Genomic DNA, 13,558 nt, shown 5'->3' on the forward strand with positions numbered 1-13,558 from the left:
CTATATGAACCCCGTGATTCAGACTTCTTATTAGCTTTGCTTAAGTGTGTACTTCTATGAATATGTCGTGGAGTCAGGAGACAACATAGAGGAGTTGGTTCTTTGCCTCTACGTTTTGGTTTCTGGGGGTCCAACCCAAGCCATCTGCCTTGGTTGCTGGCCTCTTTATTATGAGACATCTTGCCAGTCCTCACCGTGAGTTTTAAGGCAGTCTGCTTTTGATGACTTTTTGGTCACTGCCACTATTCACTGTCACCAACAAGCCGTAAGAACAGTGGCCATATAATTCATTTTGCTTAATTTCGTTCACCTTGTATATAAACAAACAAAAAGGAGTAAATGAGTCAAAGGGCACTAGAGGACACTTGCTCATAGATGCTGCCAAATGGCCTGTGAGGAGGCAGGTCAATGCACTTCCCTGCCAATAGCTAATGAGATAGGAGTCTTCCCTCTCTCAGCCAAAGAATGCAGAGGCCACAGAGATGTGTGTTCATTTGCTTTCTCCCTCTTCAGTGGGGAATGGGCTGCTTTTCCTGTGCACTGGCTGGTAAATTCTCTCTCCTACCACTGGTTTAGTCTTCACTAACCTTAATCAGATGTTATCCCTTCTTCCGCACATTTCCTAAATATCCCCGGGAACTGTGGGTATGCTGCTTCCTGTGTGGATATATTGCACTGTGTGTTTGCTGAGTTTTGTCTTCCACAAAAGCTCAAATTTGAATTTTAGTATTGATCGTGTATGAAAGATGCAGCCACAGATAAATCAAAGCCAGAAGCCACTGACATAGCCAAAGCCCTTTGGGGGTTTGTATTTTTGCTTTCAGTGCCTGGTTTTTAGCCTAGAGCTTTCCACTTAGCAGGCAAGTTCTCTACCACTGAATTCCATCCAAGCCCCACCCCTTTTACTTGTTAATTTTGAGACATAGTCTCAATCAGCTGCCTAGGATGACCTTGAAACTGTAATTCTCCTGCCATAACTTTCTGAGTAGCTGGGCCAATAAGCCTGCTCCATCAGGCCTGGCATGAGTTTTTGCTTGGTTTGTTTTTATTTGACTCAGAGATTTATTATGAATTGAAAATGCTTGGTTGATAGCTCAGACTTGTTACTGCCTAGCTCTTACATTTAAGTTACCCCGTATTTCTTATGCATGCTTTGTCACGTGGCTCATGGCTTGTTACCTCATTTTCTACAGGTCCTGCTTCCTCAGTGGCTGGTTGGCTTCTCTCCTAACTCTGTCATTCTTCCCATCATTCTCCTAGTTTGGTTGTCCCACCTGCAATCCCTGACTGGCCACCAGCCAATCCTCTTTTTACTAAGCTGATAAGAGTGACAATTCTTCACAATGTACAAAAGGGTTATTTCCCAGCATTCTCCCCTTTTTGTCTAATTAAAAAGAACGTTTTAATTTTAGCTTAGTAAAATTACATATAACAAAAGCAGTTATTAAGTAAGAATTGAAGTAAAAAATACCCAATCCATTTGTGTTTGGCGAAAATACTCAAATATCTATCTTACCTGGGTGAGTATAAGATCTTATATCTAATTTATCTTCTTTTCATCACTAAAAAACCCCTATAATTCTAACTATATAGTCTTCAGCTCCATCAAAGCCCCCAATAGGATGAAATGTTACCTAATTACAGGGACATCAGGCCATCTGAAGTGTCACTCAAAGTTCCTCTGTAAAGTTGGAGCATCCAACTGTAGCACATCTGATAGACTTTCCTGTGAAGCAGGGAATTTTGAAGGACTGTCCTACCTTGTCTTGGCAAGCACCTTACTTACATTCTGCTGGTCCAGTTTGGACAGTAACTGTCAGCAATTGAGGCAAGGGTCAGTTTCTTTGCCCATATGGCTAACTTTTGCCATAAAGAAACCAAACTCCATATGGACTTTTTCAACACCCATCATCATCTCTGCAGTGGATTGGTGCTGCCAGTAGCAGATGTGTCTCACTGTCATGAAAAACCTTAGGTTATTAAACGTATTAAATGCCATGTTCTGTATTTCTTTGAAGTTCTTGAAGACCATCTATCTTAATATACCTGTTTATGACTATCAAATCTATCTGACATGAATATAAGTTTGACTATATTAGATGACTATTAATCATCAATGTATTTTTAACTATACATTATATTTTAAATGAATTGCATAAGCACAATAACCCAAACAAGATTAGAAACATACATGTAGTATAAAAATTAACTTTAAATCTGTAACAATACACAAAAGTCCAAACCAATGTAAAAAAACTTGAAAATAGTAGTTGGTTCTTTGGTTTTAAAGTAGATTCAATAATTTATGCTTTTATCCTGTCTTTTCTATATCCCCCTTTTTCTTTTCAGAAAGAGATCCTTGAATCTAATCTCATTTGTTCAGCTTTTTCTCTGACCACTACATAACAACTTGTAACCAACCCCCTTTAAATGATAATAAATACCCACAACTCAATTTTGGGAATTTAGGAGCAGTTTTCTAGACTACTTCCTATTGATTGGGGGTGCTGACAAAATTTAGGATATTTGTTAAGTCTTGGCTGTAGTATTCTTCGAGGCTGGATCATGTCATTCAGTAGCCTAGAGGCTTTTCTGGATGCTAAATCACCATCATTTTGATTAGTGTCTGGTCCCCTAGCTCTGGAAATAACATAAACTTTTAAAGGTGACATACATATCTGTATTAGTACAAGTATAGATTTTGCATTGTGCACAAGGAAGTTAAAGATTAATTTTTGTTATGTATTTGAGCAGGTAAAATATACATCACCTGTCTTGTAGTTCCTGTAAGTTTATTTTTTTGTGTTTGTAGCCAGGATTTTCAGGAGGTCTTCTTCAATCAAACCTGATTTTCTTTAACCTGAAATGAATCACAACCTCTCATTTCCTGTGGAGATAAAAGCATTACCTCTTAAAATATATAGGTTGGTTGAATATATCAGTTTTTATAATCCAGTGTTTGTTAGCAGTCAAAAAATTCAAAGAAAGCACAATAATGTATAGTGTCCAGACTCTCTGTGTATTTCCCATTTTTATGTGACTGATTATTCTTTATTACTCTATTCCTCGTTTAAGAACTTTTTCTACCCTTTTTCTTTTCTCTCCCCAGCCTACATATATTTTTAAACACACCGCAGTGGTTTAGAGGTTTGTTTTTTCTTTCTGAATCTGTTTTTACTGTTTATCTGTAGCCTTTTCTGTCTGTATGAGCAAACTGCCTAAGCCCACCATGCATGCAGCGGGCTGGTGCTCACAGCTCAAGCCTGAAGGCAGTGGCTGGGAGAAGCATCTCTGTACGGCAAACCATGTCAGAAACTTTGAGAACCCACCGCTGCTTAGCTCATGGCTGTTGGCGACTGGCTCCATCTCACAGACAGTGATCAGGAGTCGCGTCTCTGCATTGTGGCTGGTATGAGATCAGAAAGCTGCGTCTGGCTCTGTTTTTTGTGTGTGTGTTTAGAACATTTTTAACGCCTTTTTAGGTTTTGTGTGGATCTATGCCTCGTGTTGGGTGCCATTTGTTGGTGGACTTTTCCTGTCCTGCTGTCACTCAGAGACTTAATATTAACTACAAATGCCCAGTGAACAGCTCTGACTTGTTACTAGCTAACACATTTAAATCAACCCATATTTCATATCTATGTTTTGCTATGTGTTCATGACTTATGACCTCATTTTCTACATGCCTTGCTTCCTCAGTGGCTGACCAGCATCTCTTCTGACTCCACCCTTCTTCTTTCCATTATTATTCTAGTTGGTTGTCCACCTGTCATTCCTGCCTGACTACAGGCCAATCAGCTTCTTATTAAACTAATTTGAGTGAGAAATCTTCACAGTGTACAAAAGGATTATTTCACAGCAAGTCAGTCTCTCTGTCTCTGTCTCTCTCACACAAACACTTTTCTTTTTAAAATTAAAGTAACCCTTTTAATTTCTTTTATAGATGTATCATTTTATATGTTGATTTTTATATCCTGTAACTTTATTGAATTTATTAATTAGTACCAATGTGTGTGTATACTCTTTGGGATTTCCTATATATATAAAAATAATGTTATTTTCCAACAGTTTTACTAATTTCCTCCCTTCCTCCTTCCCTCTCTTCCTTCTTTCCTTTCATCTAGTACAGTATAAAGAGAGAATGCTGTGAGTGAACACCCTTTCCTTCTCCCTGACCTCAAAGGGCAAAGCTCTAAGATTTTTGCTCTGAGAATAATATTATGGCTTCTCCATATTTGATCTTTATTATCCTGGGGTACAGTCCTTCTAGGCTGAATTTTGAAAGGTTTATTTTTATCAAGAAAGCATGTTGAGTTTGCCCAATGTCTCTTCTGCATCTGTTGGTGTGATATGCTTTACATTTTACCTTCAATTCATATGATATAGCCAACTTACCCATTTGCCACTGTTGAATCATTCTTGTTCGCTTCATCCAAGTGGGATGACAGGAAGTGCCTGACATTTGTGGAAGGGTTGGGTTGGGTTCCTATCCATCAATTTTATAAACTAGGCTCAGAGACCAGGCAAGTTGACAGTTTATGCTCCTGAGCCACAAGTGTGAAAAGCTAATCTCTTCAGGTAGGAAAGTGTCAGTTTGGTTACCATTGTGTCTGTGACAAAGGCTAGCTTTCTCTGAGCCTGGACAGGATCAGTGTTTGGGATCCTTGGTCTCTCACACCTAGAAGCCATAATCTGAAGTTAGGCTATTGGCCTAGGTGAGGTCATAGGCTAGGCTCCAAGCCAGATGGGGTGGCTTGCTAATGGGCTGCTTGATTGGATGGAGCCGATGCTATACTCTGCTGTGAGGTAGGGCCAACATATTGTCCTGGGGAGTAGGCTGGCTCTGGGGACAGACTGGACTACTTACTTGGCAGGGCTAGTCATAGTGGCCCCTGCACAGATGGAGACATGGGCCTGGGTTTGCAGTTCAGAGCAGCTGACTGGGCTCTCCCACAGGGTGCCACTACTGCGGAGACACAGCTCCACCCCTAGCTTGTCATCCCTGCCCCATTCTTTGTTTTCCAGTGGTCTGCTGCAGAGTCAGTCAGTGTTCTTCATTGAGCAAAACAGAGGGAGGCCTCCCTCAGGCACCTCAGAACGGGAGCTGTATGCTCTCATTTGGTTCTGTTTCCCTCCGTTGAGAAACTTTAGGTTCAGGGTCAGTATCTTGGTAAGGCTGTTCCAGCCTGATGAAGGGGCAATGAAGTCAAAGCGATGCCCCTTCTCTGGCCCTTCTGATGTGGGTTTTGTGGCCATGGGAAGGTTCAGCCTCATCCTCCAGCTGTCATGTGTGTGAGTGTGGCGGGGAATTGCTGGTTGGTCATTTGTGCATGGGGATTAAAGTCATTGATATCAACAAGATGTCTTTTTTAACCTCAGTGCTGCCTGTCACCTCCTGACATTCCTATTCAGACCATGGAAACATCCAGTCACACAGCGTTTTAGTTAGGGGTTCTACTGCAGTGATAAACACCATGACCAAAACCAACTTGGGGTGGAAAGGGTTTTTTTGGCTTACACGTTCACATCACAGTCCATCATGAAAGAAGTCAAGGCCGGAACCTGGAGGCCGGAATTGAAGCAGAAACTATAAAGTACTACTGCTCACTGTTTGGATCAGTTTGCTTTCTTATATACCTCAGGACCAGCAGGTGCAGTGCTCACAGTGGGCTGGTCCCTCCCACATCAATCACCAGTCAAGAAAATGCCCCACAGACTGGCCCACAGGCCGTACAGATGAGGGCATTCTGTTTGTCCATTAAGGTTCCTCTTATCAAATAAATTTAGCTTGTGCCAAGATGACAAAAACAAAACAAAACAAACAAAATTTAAAAACCCAAACCAACTAGGACACAATGTGCATTTATTATTTACAATATTCACCTTTCCCTGTACTCCGGGGGGGGATGCAACCTGTCACCTTCATCAATCTGCTCTTTTTTGGATATCCTCTTTCATTTTGACAGCTTTTAAGTATAATTTATTTGCAAAAGAAATTTACCCATTTGAATATACAATCCAATGACTTTTTACAGAGCCATGCAATTAGTACCACAGTCCATGTTTGGAACTTAGGTTTACCCATCTCCAGAAGAACCCCTCACATCTGTGTAAAGGTCATTCTTGGTCCCCTTAGTCCATGCAACCGCTGATACATCTCTTGCTATAGATTTTATTTCTGGGCATTTCATAGAAACGGAATTATACATTATGTATAATTCTGTGTATGGCTTCTTTTATTAAGAAAAATATTTTTGAGATTCTTGTTGTAGAATGTATGAGCATTTTGTTCCTTTTTATTGAGAAACAATAATTCATTGTATGGATTGTATAGTTTTATTTTTCTACCCTCCAACTAAAGGCCATTTCTACTCTTCCTAATTTTTAGGCTATCAATAATGCCACCAGAAATATTTTTATGTAAGTTGGTGAGACTATTCCTTTTCACCTGTATGAGAATGCCTAGTAGTGGATTTTTAAAATCATAATTAACATTATGTTTATTTTTGTATGTGTGTGGATTGCAGTATACATGCATGTATGCACAAACGTTCACATGTGTGATGGCTTGTGTGTGCATGTGTGTGTGCAGGTCAGAGGTTGATGCTGGGAGTCTTCTTCCATCACTCTTCATCTGATATAATGAACTTGATCCCAGAACTTGCCAATTTATTGGCGTTAACTCATTTTATTTATTGGGTTAACTCAAGACCACGTAACTTATGTTCTTTCTTTGATTTCTACAAGCATGTAGTCCTGTAGTCCTGATGACTATTTTCCCATGGTTTTTCTGTCCCCTCCAGGATGTCCACAGAACAGGAGAACACAGAGGGGATTCCCTTTGAAACTCTATTTCCCCACTTCAAACGATATAAAGTGGCAATTTCACAAGCAATAAAAAAGCCATTTCCATTTCTTGCATTCCTCCGTGACAATGAACTCATCTCCGATAAAATGTATCAGGTAAGTGAAGTTTATTACATCCTAATCTGGTAAACATGTGCTCAATTAAGTTACACTTTGATGTCTTGGAATAAAACTGCATGACTGTCAGGTTTGTAAGGTTGGATTTAATTTTAAAAGAAAGTTGTCATTTCGTGTGTGTGTGTGTGTGTGTGTGTGTGTGTGTGTGTGTGTGTGTTCACATTGTTGCTGGTGCCCACCAGGATCAGAAGAGTTCCAGGTTACCTGGAACAGGAGTTAATAGGTAGTTTGAACTATCTGATATGGGTACTGGGAATCTAACTAGGCCCTCTACAAGAGTTAACACATGCTCTCAGTCACTTACACATCACTCCAGCCCCTGGACCTAATTTTTGACAAAGAATTATTAACAAAGTATTCATAGCATTTTGTAGAGATATTGGTTATAATAATAATTTTATCAATTATGTATTAGAATTCTGGACTCAGGTTTAAAATCTGGGCTTCCTGTGAGAGATACCTATCATGTAAATAAATATTTCTCCAGGTTTTAAGGGAGAGAAGAAGCAGAGGCCTTAGGAGATGGTCCTGCTTCTATGTGATGGAAAAGAGTTCCATGGTCCCTTGTGGAGTCAGGGTTGTTGAAGATAAGCCAGGTCAGAACAAGGGTTCTCCATAGATGTTTAATATCTTATGCACTTTACACCATGTAGTTCATGCAATTTGATCTAAAATGAATTAAAAAAAACAAAAATCAAAAGTAATTTTGATTTACTATTGAATTATTTTATTGAACTAACTTAGTGAAATTTCAGTGGGCACATTTTATTTTAATAAACATCCACTTTGAAACCCTAGATTTGAGAACATTAATACCTACAGAGTGTCTTATTAGAACAATTTTTGTTTTTGTTTTGTTTGTTCTTGAGACAGGGTTTCTCTGTATTGCTTTGCAACCTTTCCTGGAACTCATTCTGTAGACCAGGCTGGCCTTGAACTCATAGAGATCTGCCTGCCTCTGCCTCCCAAGTGCTGGGATTAAAGGAGTGCACCACCAATGTCTGGCTAGAACAATTTTTAAACATCTTTATTTTTATTTTATGTGCATGAATATTTTGTCTAAATGTATCTATATGCACTACTGGTGTTCCTGGTGCCTTTGGAGGTCAGAAGAGAGAGCAGCAAATCCCTGGGACTGGAGTTACAGATGGGTGTGAACCAACATGAGGTGCTGGGAATTGAACTTGGGACCTCTGCAAGAGCAGCAAGTACTATTAACCACTGAATCATCATCCCAGGCTCTTTAGTATTTTTTTTTGACTTATGAATATGTTGCCTTCCAGTAGAGTTTACAGTCAGAAGGAATTGACACCTCATTTCCTACAAGCCAAATCAATACTAGTGGGAGGACAGGAATTGTCCACTTAGCAGAACAGCTTTGGCAACCTGGCAAGTTACTTAGCCATTTTTTGTTTGTTTTTCAAGAATGCATCTTTTTATTTTTATGTGTGCAACTATTTTGCCTGCATGTATGTGTACATACCACTTGTGTGCCTGGTGCCCATATTAGCCAGAAAATCCCTTGGAAGTGGAGTTACAGGTGTTTGTGAGTTGTTAGTGGGTTCTGGGAACCCAGCTAGGGTTCTCTGAAAGAGCAGCAAGTGCTCTTGACCAGGAACTATCACTCCAGCCCCTCCACACTTAAAAACATTGCATTTATTAGTTATTTACTGATGAATATAGTGTGTGAGGGCATATGTGGATGAGCCTCCTGTTGTGCACATGTGGAAGTCAGGAGACAATTTGTGACGAGTTGGTTCTCCCCTTTCACCATCTGAATCCCAGTGACTGGACTCAGATCATCAGGATTGGTGGCAAGTGCATAACCCACTGAGCCATCTCAACAGCTCTGTTGTTAACTCAAACCCTAGTTTTCCTTTCTTACAAAAAGTGGCCTTCTTACAACTATACATGTCATATAGTTGAGGGAGGGAGCTCAAAGTCACTAGTGAGCATTTTCAAAGAAAAATATTCACTCATGTCACGAAGTAGCCACGCAAATAAAAAACTTTTCATTAAAAGATATGTATGTAGGGGACGAGGTACACTAACTATAATTGTTTTCTAGGGCTCTGCAGTGACTTGGAAGCAAATGCTTACATTTCCCCTGATTAATATTTTTAAGGATTTTCAAGATTCCTGTACAAACCTGGTCCCTGTAGAACAAGTGGTCTACAGAGCCCTTGAGGAACTGGAGAAGAGACTTGACCTGGTGGTCCTGGGGGTACTGTTCAGTGAAGAAAATGTGAAAGCGTACCCTGATTTGGAACACATTCTCCAAAGCTTTCAAAGTGGTAATTAGTTTAGTATCACCCTTTGAGATCACAGTCCTCTTTTTCTTCCCCCTCAACAACCGTATAGTAAGCATCTGTCATGTGGTAGATATTGCACAGTGCAATTGGGGATATAGTATTTAAAGAAAAACTAACATGTTACGCATCATCACAAAACTTATGTCTGATAGCTATGTCGACACCCTCCAGAGGTCTGCCAGTTTGGGGATTTAGACTGACAAGACAATGAGACTCCCACCAGCATCAGGCTATGTTGCAGAGGACGGGGAGCACTGAGCCCCAGTAGGGTGGCACTGCTGTGTCTCTTCAGTGGAGCCCTTATAATGATATACAGAACAGCCCATCGGGTTGACCACCACCCACCTTGAGTGACATCTCAGCTGTGGGTTGCAGGATCCATCTTAGTTCAGCACCACATGCTCATAGACATCAACAGTGTGTGAGCCAGGCCAGTTCTTCAACCCCATCCCGCCCATCTGTAGAGCTTGCCCATCCTGAAGCTTCCCTTTAGTGTGTGCCAGATCCCAGCCTTCTATCCAGGAAAGTCCCTCTTTCTCCTTACACTGTGACAGCCTGGAAGCCGTGTTTTGCTTCCATGTTTCTCTGTTTTGACAAATACCTTCTCTGCCCTTTGAACCCTGGAAGAGCTACACAGCTCATAGTGTGTATTCTAAGTTTTTATTCCTGACCTTGAGTGTCTCCTCTCTGTATGGGAAACATAAAGTCTCCCTTGTGAGAGTCTTCTCTGTCCCAGGACATGATGGGTAGACTTTGTCATGTGGGACCCACTGAACTTGGAGTAACTGAAGTCAAACTGAAATTCCTTTATGTGTAATTTGGAAATGCTGCCCCTTGTCCCTGTTAGAGATCTCTAATGGTTTCCTCCTTTTCTTCCCTCTCCCTCCCACGTTAGTCTTACAGAACAAACTGTGTTCCCAAGGAAGTGACAGAGGAGACCCGAACTCCCAGTTAAGTCTTGACCAAGGTAACGACACCTGGAGAAAGTTTCTTATCACCACAGAAAATGGGAAATACAAGCTGAGGAAGAATGGACAAGGCAGGGGAGGGAGTTGGTGTGAGCCTGATGTTAGCTTTCGTGCACTGGCACAAATTATCCAGGAGAAGATGGACACTCAAAACTCTGAGGCAGGAGGATTGTGAGTTTGAGGCCAGCCAATTTCACATAGTAAAACGGAAGTCAATGTATTCTGGTTCATGATGTTAGGAACTTCAGCCCAGGTGATTTGACCTTACTACTTAAGGCCTGCCGTGGGTCATAACCTCAAAGCAAGGGACTGGGGGAAGCAAGGCTGTTTGCTTCACGGTGACCTGAAAGCAAGGAAAGAGGGGATGCACCTGTGACCTTCAAGTTACAGCTCCAGTGATCTAACTTCCTTCCACTGGGCTCTGCCTGTTAAAGGTGCCACCAAGGCCCATGAATGCCATTGTTAGTTGTGGACTCCCAATACATGAGTCTTGGAGGGGGAGGGTACTTGAGATCCACACTGACCAACCTCTAATGGGATATAGGACCCTGGCAGAGTAACTATGACAACATACAGTCAGCCTGATACCCATAATGAATGAACCTGAGCACAGTGTCAGTAAGCCACATTGAAAGAGACTGACTACTTGGGAATAATTGTAATTTAGAAAAGCCCCTGAAGGAGGTGGCCAGCATGGAACTGTGAAAGGCAAAGCAGTATGGTCCATGGTGACATCAAAGAGGAAACGCTCTGTAAGAGAGACGTTCCTGTTTTGTGCCCTTACATGCACTGGTCTCTGACAATAGATTTATGGTGAGTAGGGTTTTCTCACACAAACCAACTCACCAGACATAAGCAAGGATTCTTATGATGTAATTAACTTCAGATAAAAGGCTCAGTGACATAGACAGTCTCCCACTTCAAATGTTGATTACAAGTTCCATGGTGTGATCTGTGCTTCTTATTAATTGGACATAAATCAGAGGTTGCCATGCTCCCTCAGGCAGCAGAACTTGTTAGCATAGCTCATGAAACTCAAGGAAAAAGCTTATAATTTATTAGAAAAGTTATAACTCAAAAAACAGCCAGCTTGGTTGAGGGGAGGTAGGAAGGTGACTCAGTTGGCAAAGCCCATACAAGCACATGGGCTTGAGTTTGATCCCCTAAACTCATGTACAAAAACAGCTCAGACATAGGGAAGGTGCTATTATCCTAGTGACAGGGAGGCAGAGACAGACAGATCCCTTGAAATCACTGGCCAGGCAAAATGATGAAGTCTCGGCCAGTGAGAAACCCCATCTCTTAAAAAACAAACAACAACAAAAACAAAAAACAAAGAGGTCATCCATGGTTGTCCTCTGTTCTCCACACATATATGCATCCAAACAATAACCATATGGGAGAGGAACACCCTGAGGAATAATGGGGAGGGAACATAACACTGTCTTGCTGTCCCTGGGCACATCACCCTTACAGAACTACAGAGTTTTCAACCCCAAACCTCTCTAAACATAGTCCCTTAGGATTTTTAAATAGAAGCTCCACCATGAAGCTTCTGATTGATGGAATCATAAGCCATCTGATCAAGTCAGCTTCTAGTTCTTCTCACCTTGGAGGTCAGCATTCCAATGCTGATGTCATGTTTGTTGCCCTGGCAACCAGCCCTTCATACCCAAGGCCTTACCAAACTTTACCTCTTCAATGTACCCTGGGGTGTTACTGAGGAAGGTTGGCTATGGGCATGGGGAGAGTGACACTTTTCACATTAATCACTAGGGAACTCAACTAGGATTTGAGGAGCTCTGGCCAGGAACAGGGGACGAAGCCCCCAAACTACCATTTCTTAGTATGTCACAGTGTGACACTCGAGGCCAGAAGAGAAGGATTCAAACATGAGCAATGTTGTTTGAGAGCAACATTTTTGCAGAAGAAAGATATGTGGAGGAAGACACACAGCAAGAAAATGGCAGAGATGTGGGACGAGCACATGGATTCTTTGAGAGGCAGAGAAAGGAAGATGGAAGGAATGAAAGAGAGCAGAAAGAATAAAGGACAACAGCAGAGAGAGCTGTGCTGCTAGTCTTTGTCGTTGGCTAGCATCTACTCTTGGTTACGGTCTATCCAAGCTGGTATCAAGGATCGGTATCATTTAGGTACCCAGTTTATAGGTAAGGAAGCTAAAATTGAGAGAGATGATGTATAGAGTGTTTACAGGTTCAAACGAGCACACACACACACACACACACAGAGCAAAATATATATTTTTTTCAGAGTGACTTTTAAAACAGTTGTTATACATCTTAAAATATTGCATTAAAATTTTTTAACATTTGAAAATATAGCAATATACAAGATTCTGCATTGTTAATTGTTCCTTTGCAGGGGCAGAGGGTGGGAATAAGAAGCAATGAATGGGTGGGATTGTGGTTAGTGATGAGCAGAGGGACAGGAAGCAGTGGGGAGGAGGGATGCAGGAGAAATGGGTGAATTGTTGGTGAGCCTGTGTAGTCTGGAGCAAACCTAGCAGGAAATGGCATCTTAATGATGTCAGAGAAATATCAACCCACCAACTAGATAAGACACAGGGGGAAATTAGACACTAATATACATATCCAATAGTCTGACCCAGCAGAGACACTGGTTGTGTTGAACACACGTGGGGTTAGGACTATAATCATGCCTGTGACCCCAAAAGACATGGGTTATAACCCAGGCCCACATTCCATATTAAGGCTTGTAACACAAATAATAAAAACTCAGAGACAGATTAACAGAGTTAAAACTGAGGATCAGAGAAGCAAAAGAGTCAGTCACTTGACAGTTCTCACCTCTACCAATGCATAGACCAAAGGGGTGATCCACCGAACCTCTGATTGGTCTCCCTACACTGCTCCTCAGACTCTTCAGTTCCTGTGCCCCCATCCCCCACACTTTATACTCATATCCCTCTCTCGTGTTGGGAATAAAGGCCCGGGATCCCGATTGCTGAGGTCACCTTTGTGTGAGCTCTGTTTCTATTCTAAACTGGATCAATTTCCTCTAACTCAGGGTGAACTTGAATTATCAGAATTCGTCTGCCTCTGTCCACTGCCTGGCTTCTATGCCTAGCTAGTGTGGCTGCTAGGATTAAAGGTGTAACACCATTACCTGGCTTCTATGGCTAACTAGTGTGACTATCTTTGCAATCTAATCTTCAGGCAAGTTTTGTTTGTTAGATCATTAACAAAATATCACATCTATAATTAACTTTTCAGTTAATTTTCGCTGTAACTTAACTTTGTGCAGAAAATATTA

The 13,558-nt window shown here is 41.3% G+C and overlaps 1 protein-coding gene across 8 annotated transcripts in view; it reads left to right on the top strand.

Moving 5' to 3' along the window:
- Nucleotides 1-13,558, top strand: part of LOC101840310 (nuclear autoantigen Sp-100-like) — a 51,365-nt gene that overhangs the window by 2,293 nt on the left and 35,514 nt on the right. For all 8 annotated transcript variants that reach the window (XM_040753155.1, XM_040753151.1, XM_040753158.1 and 5 more), the window contains exons 2-4: nt 6,804-6,963; nt 9,110-9,278; nt 10,192-10,263. In XM_040753155.1, coding sequence (XP_040609089.1) covers nt 6,805-6,963; nt 9,110-9,278; nt 10,192-10,263 — 400 coding nt within the window. In that variant the 5' untranslated portion in view covers nt 6,804. The remainder of the gene's footprint in view (nt 1-6,803; nt 6,964-9,109; nt 9,279-10,191; nt 10,264-13,558) is intronic.

This window comes from Mesocricetus auratus, unplaced genomic scaffold (assembly GCF_017639785.1).
Source record: "Mesocricetus auratus isolate SY011 unplaced genomic scaffold, BCM_Maur_2.0 Super-Scaffold_100010, whole genome shotgun sequence".
NCBI lineage: Eukaryota > Metazoa > Chordata > Mammalia > Rodentia > Cricetidae > Mesocricetus > Mesocricetus auratus.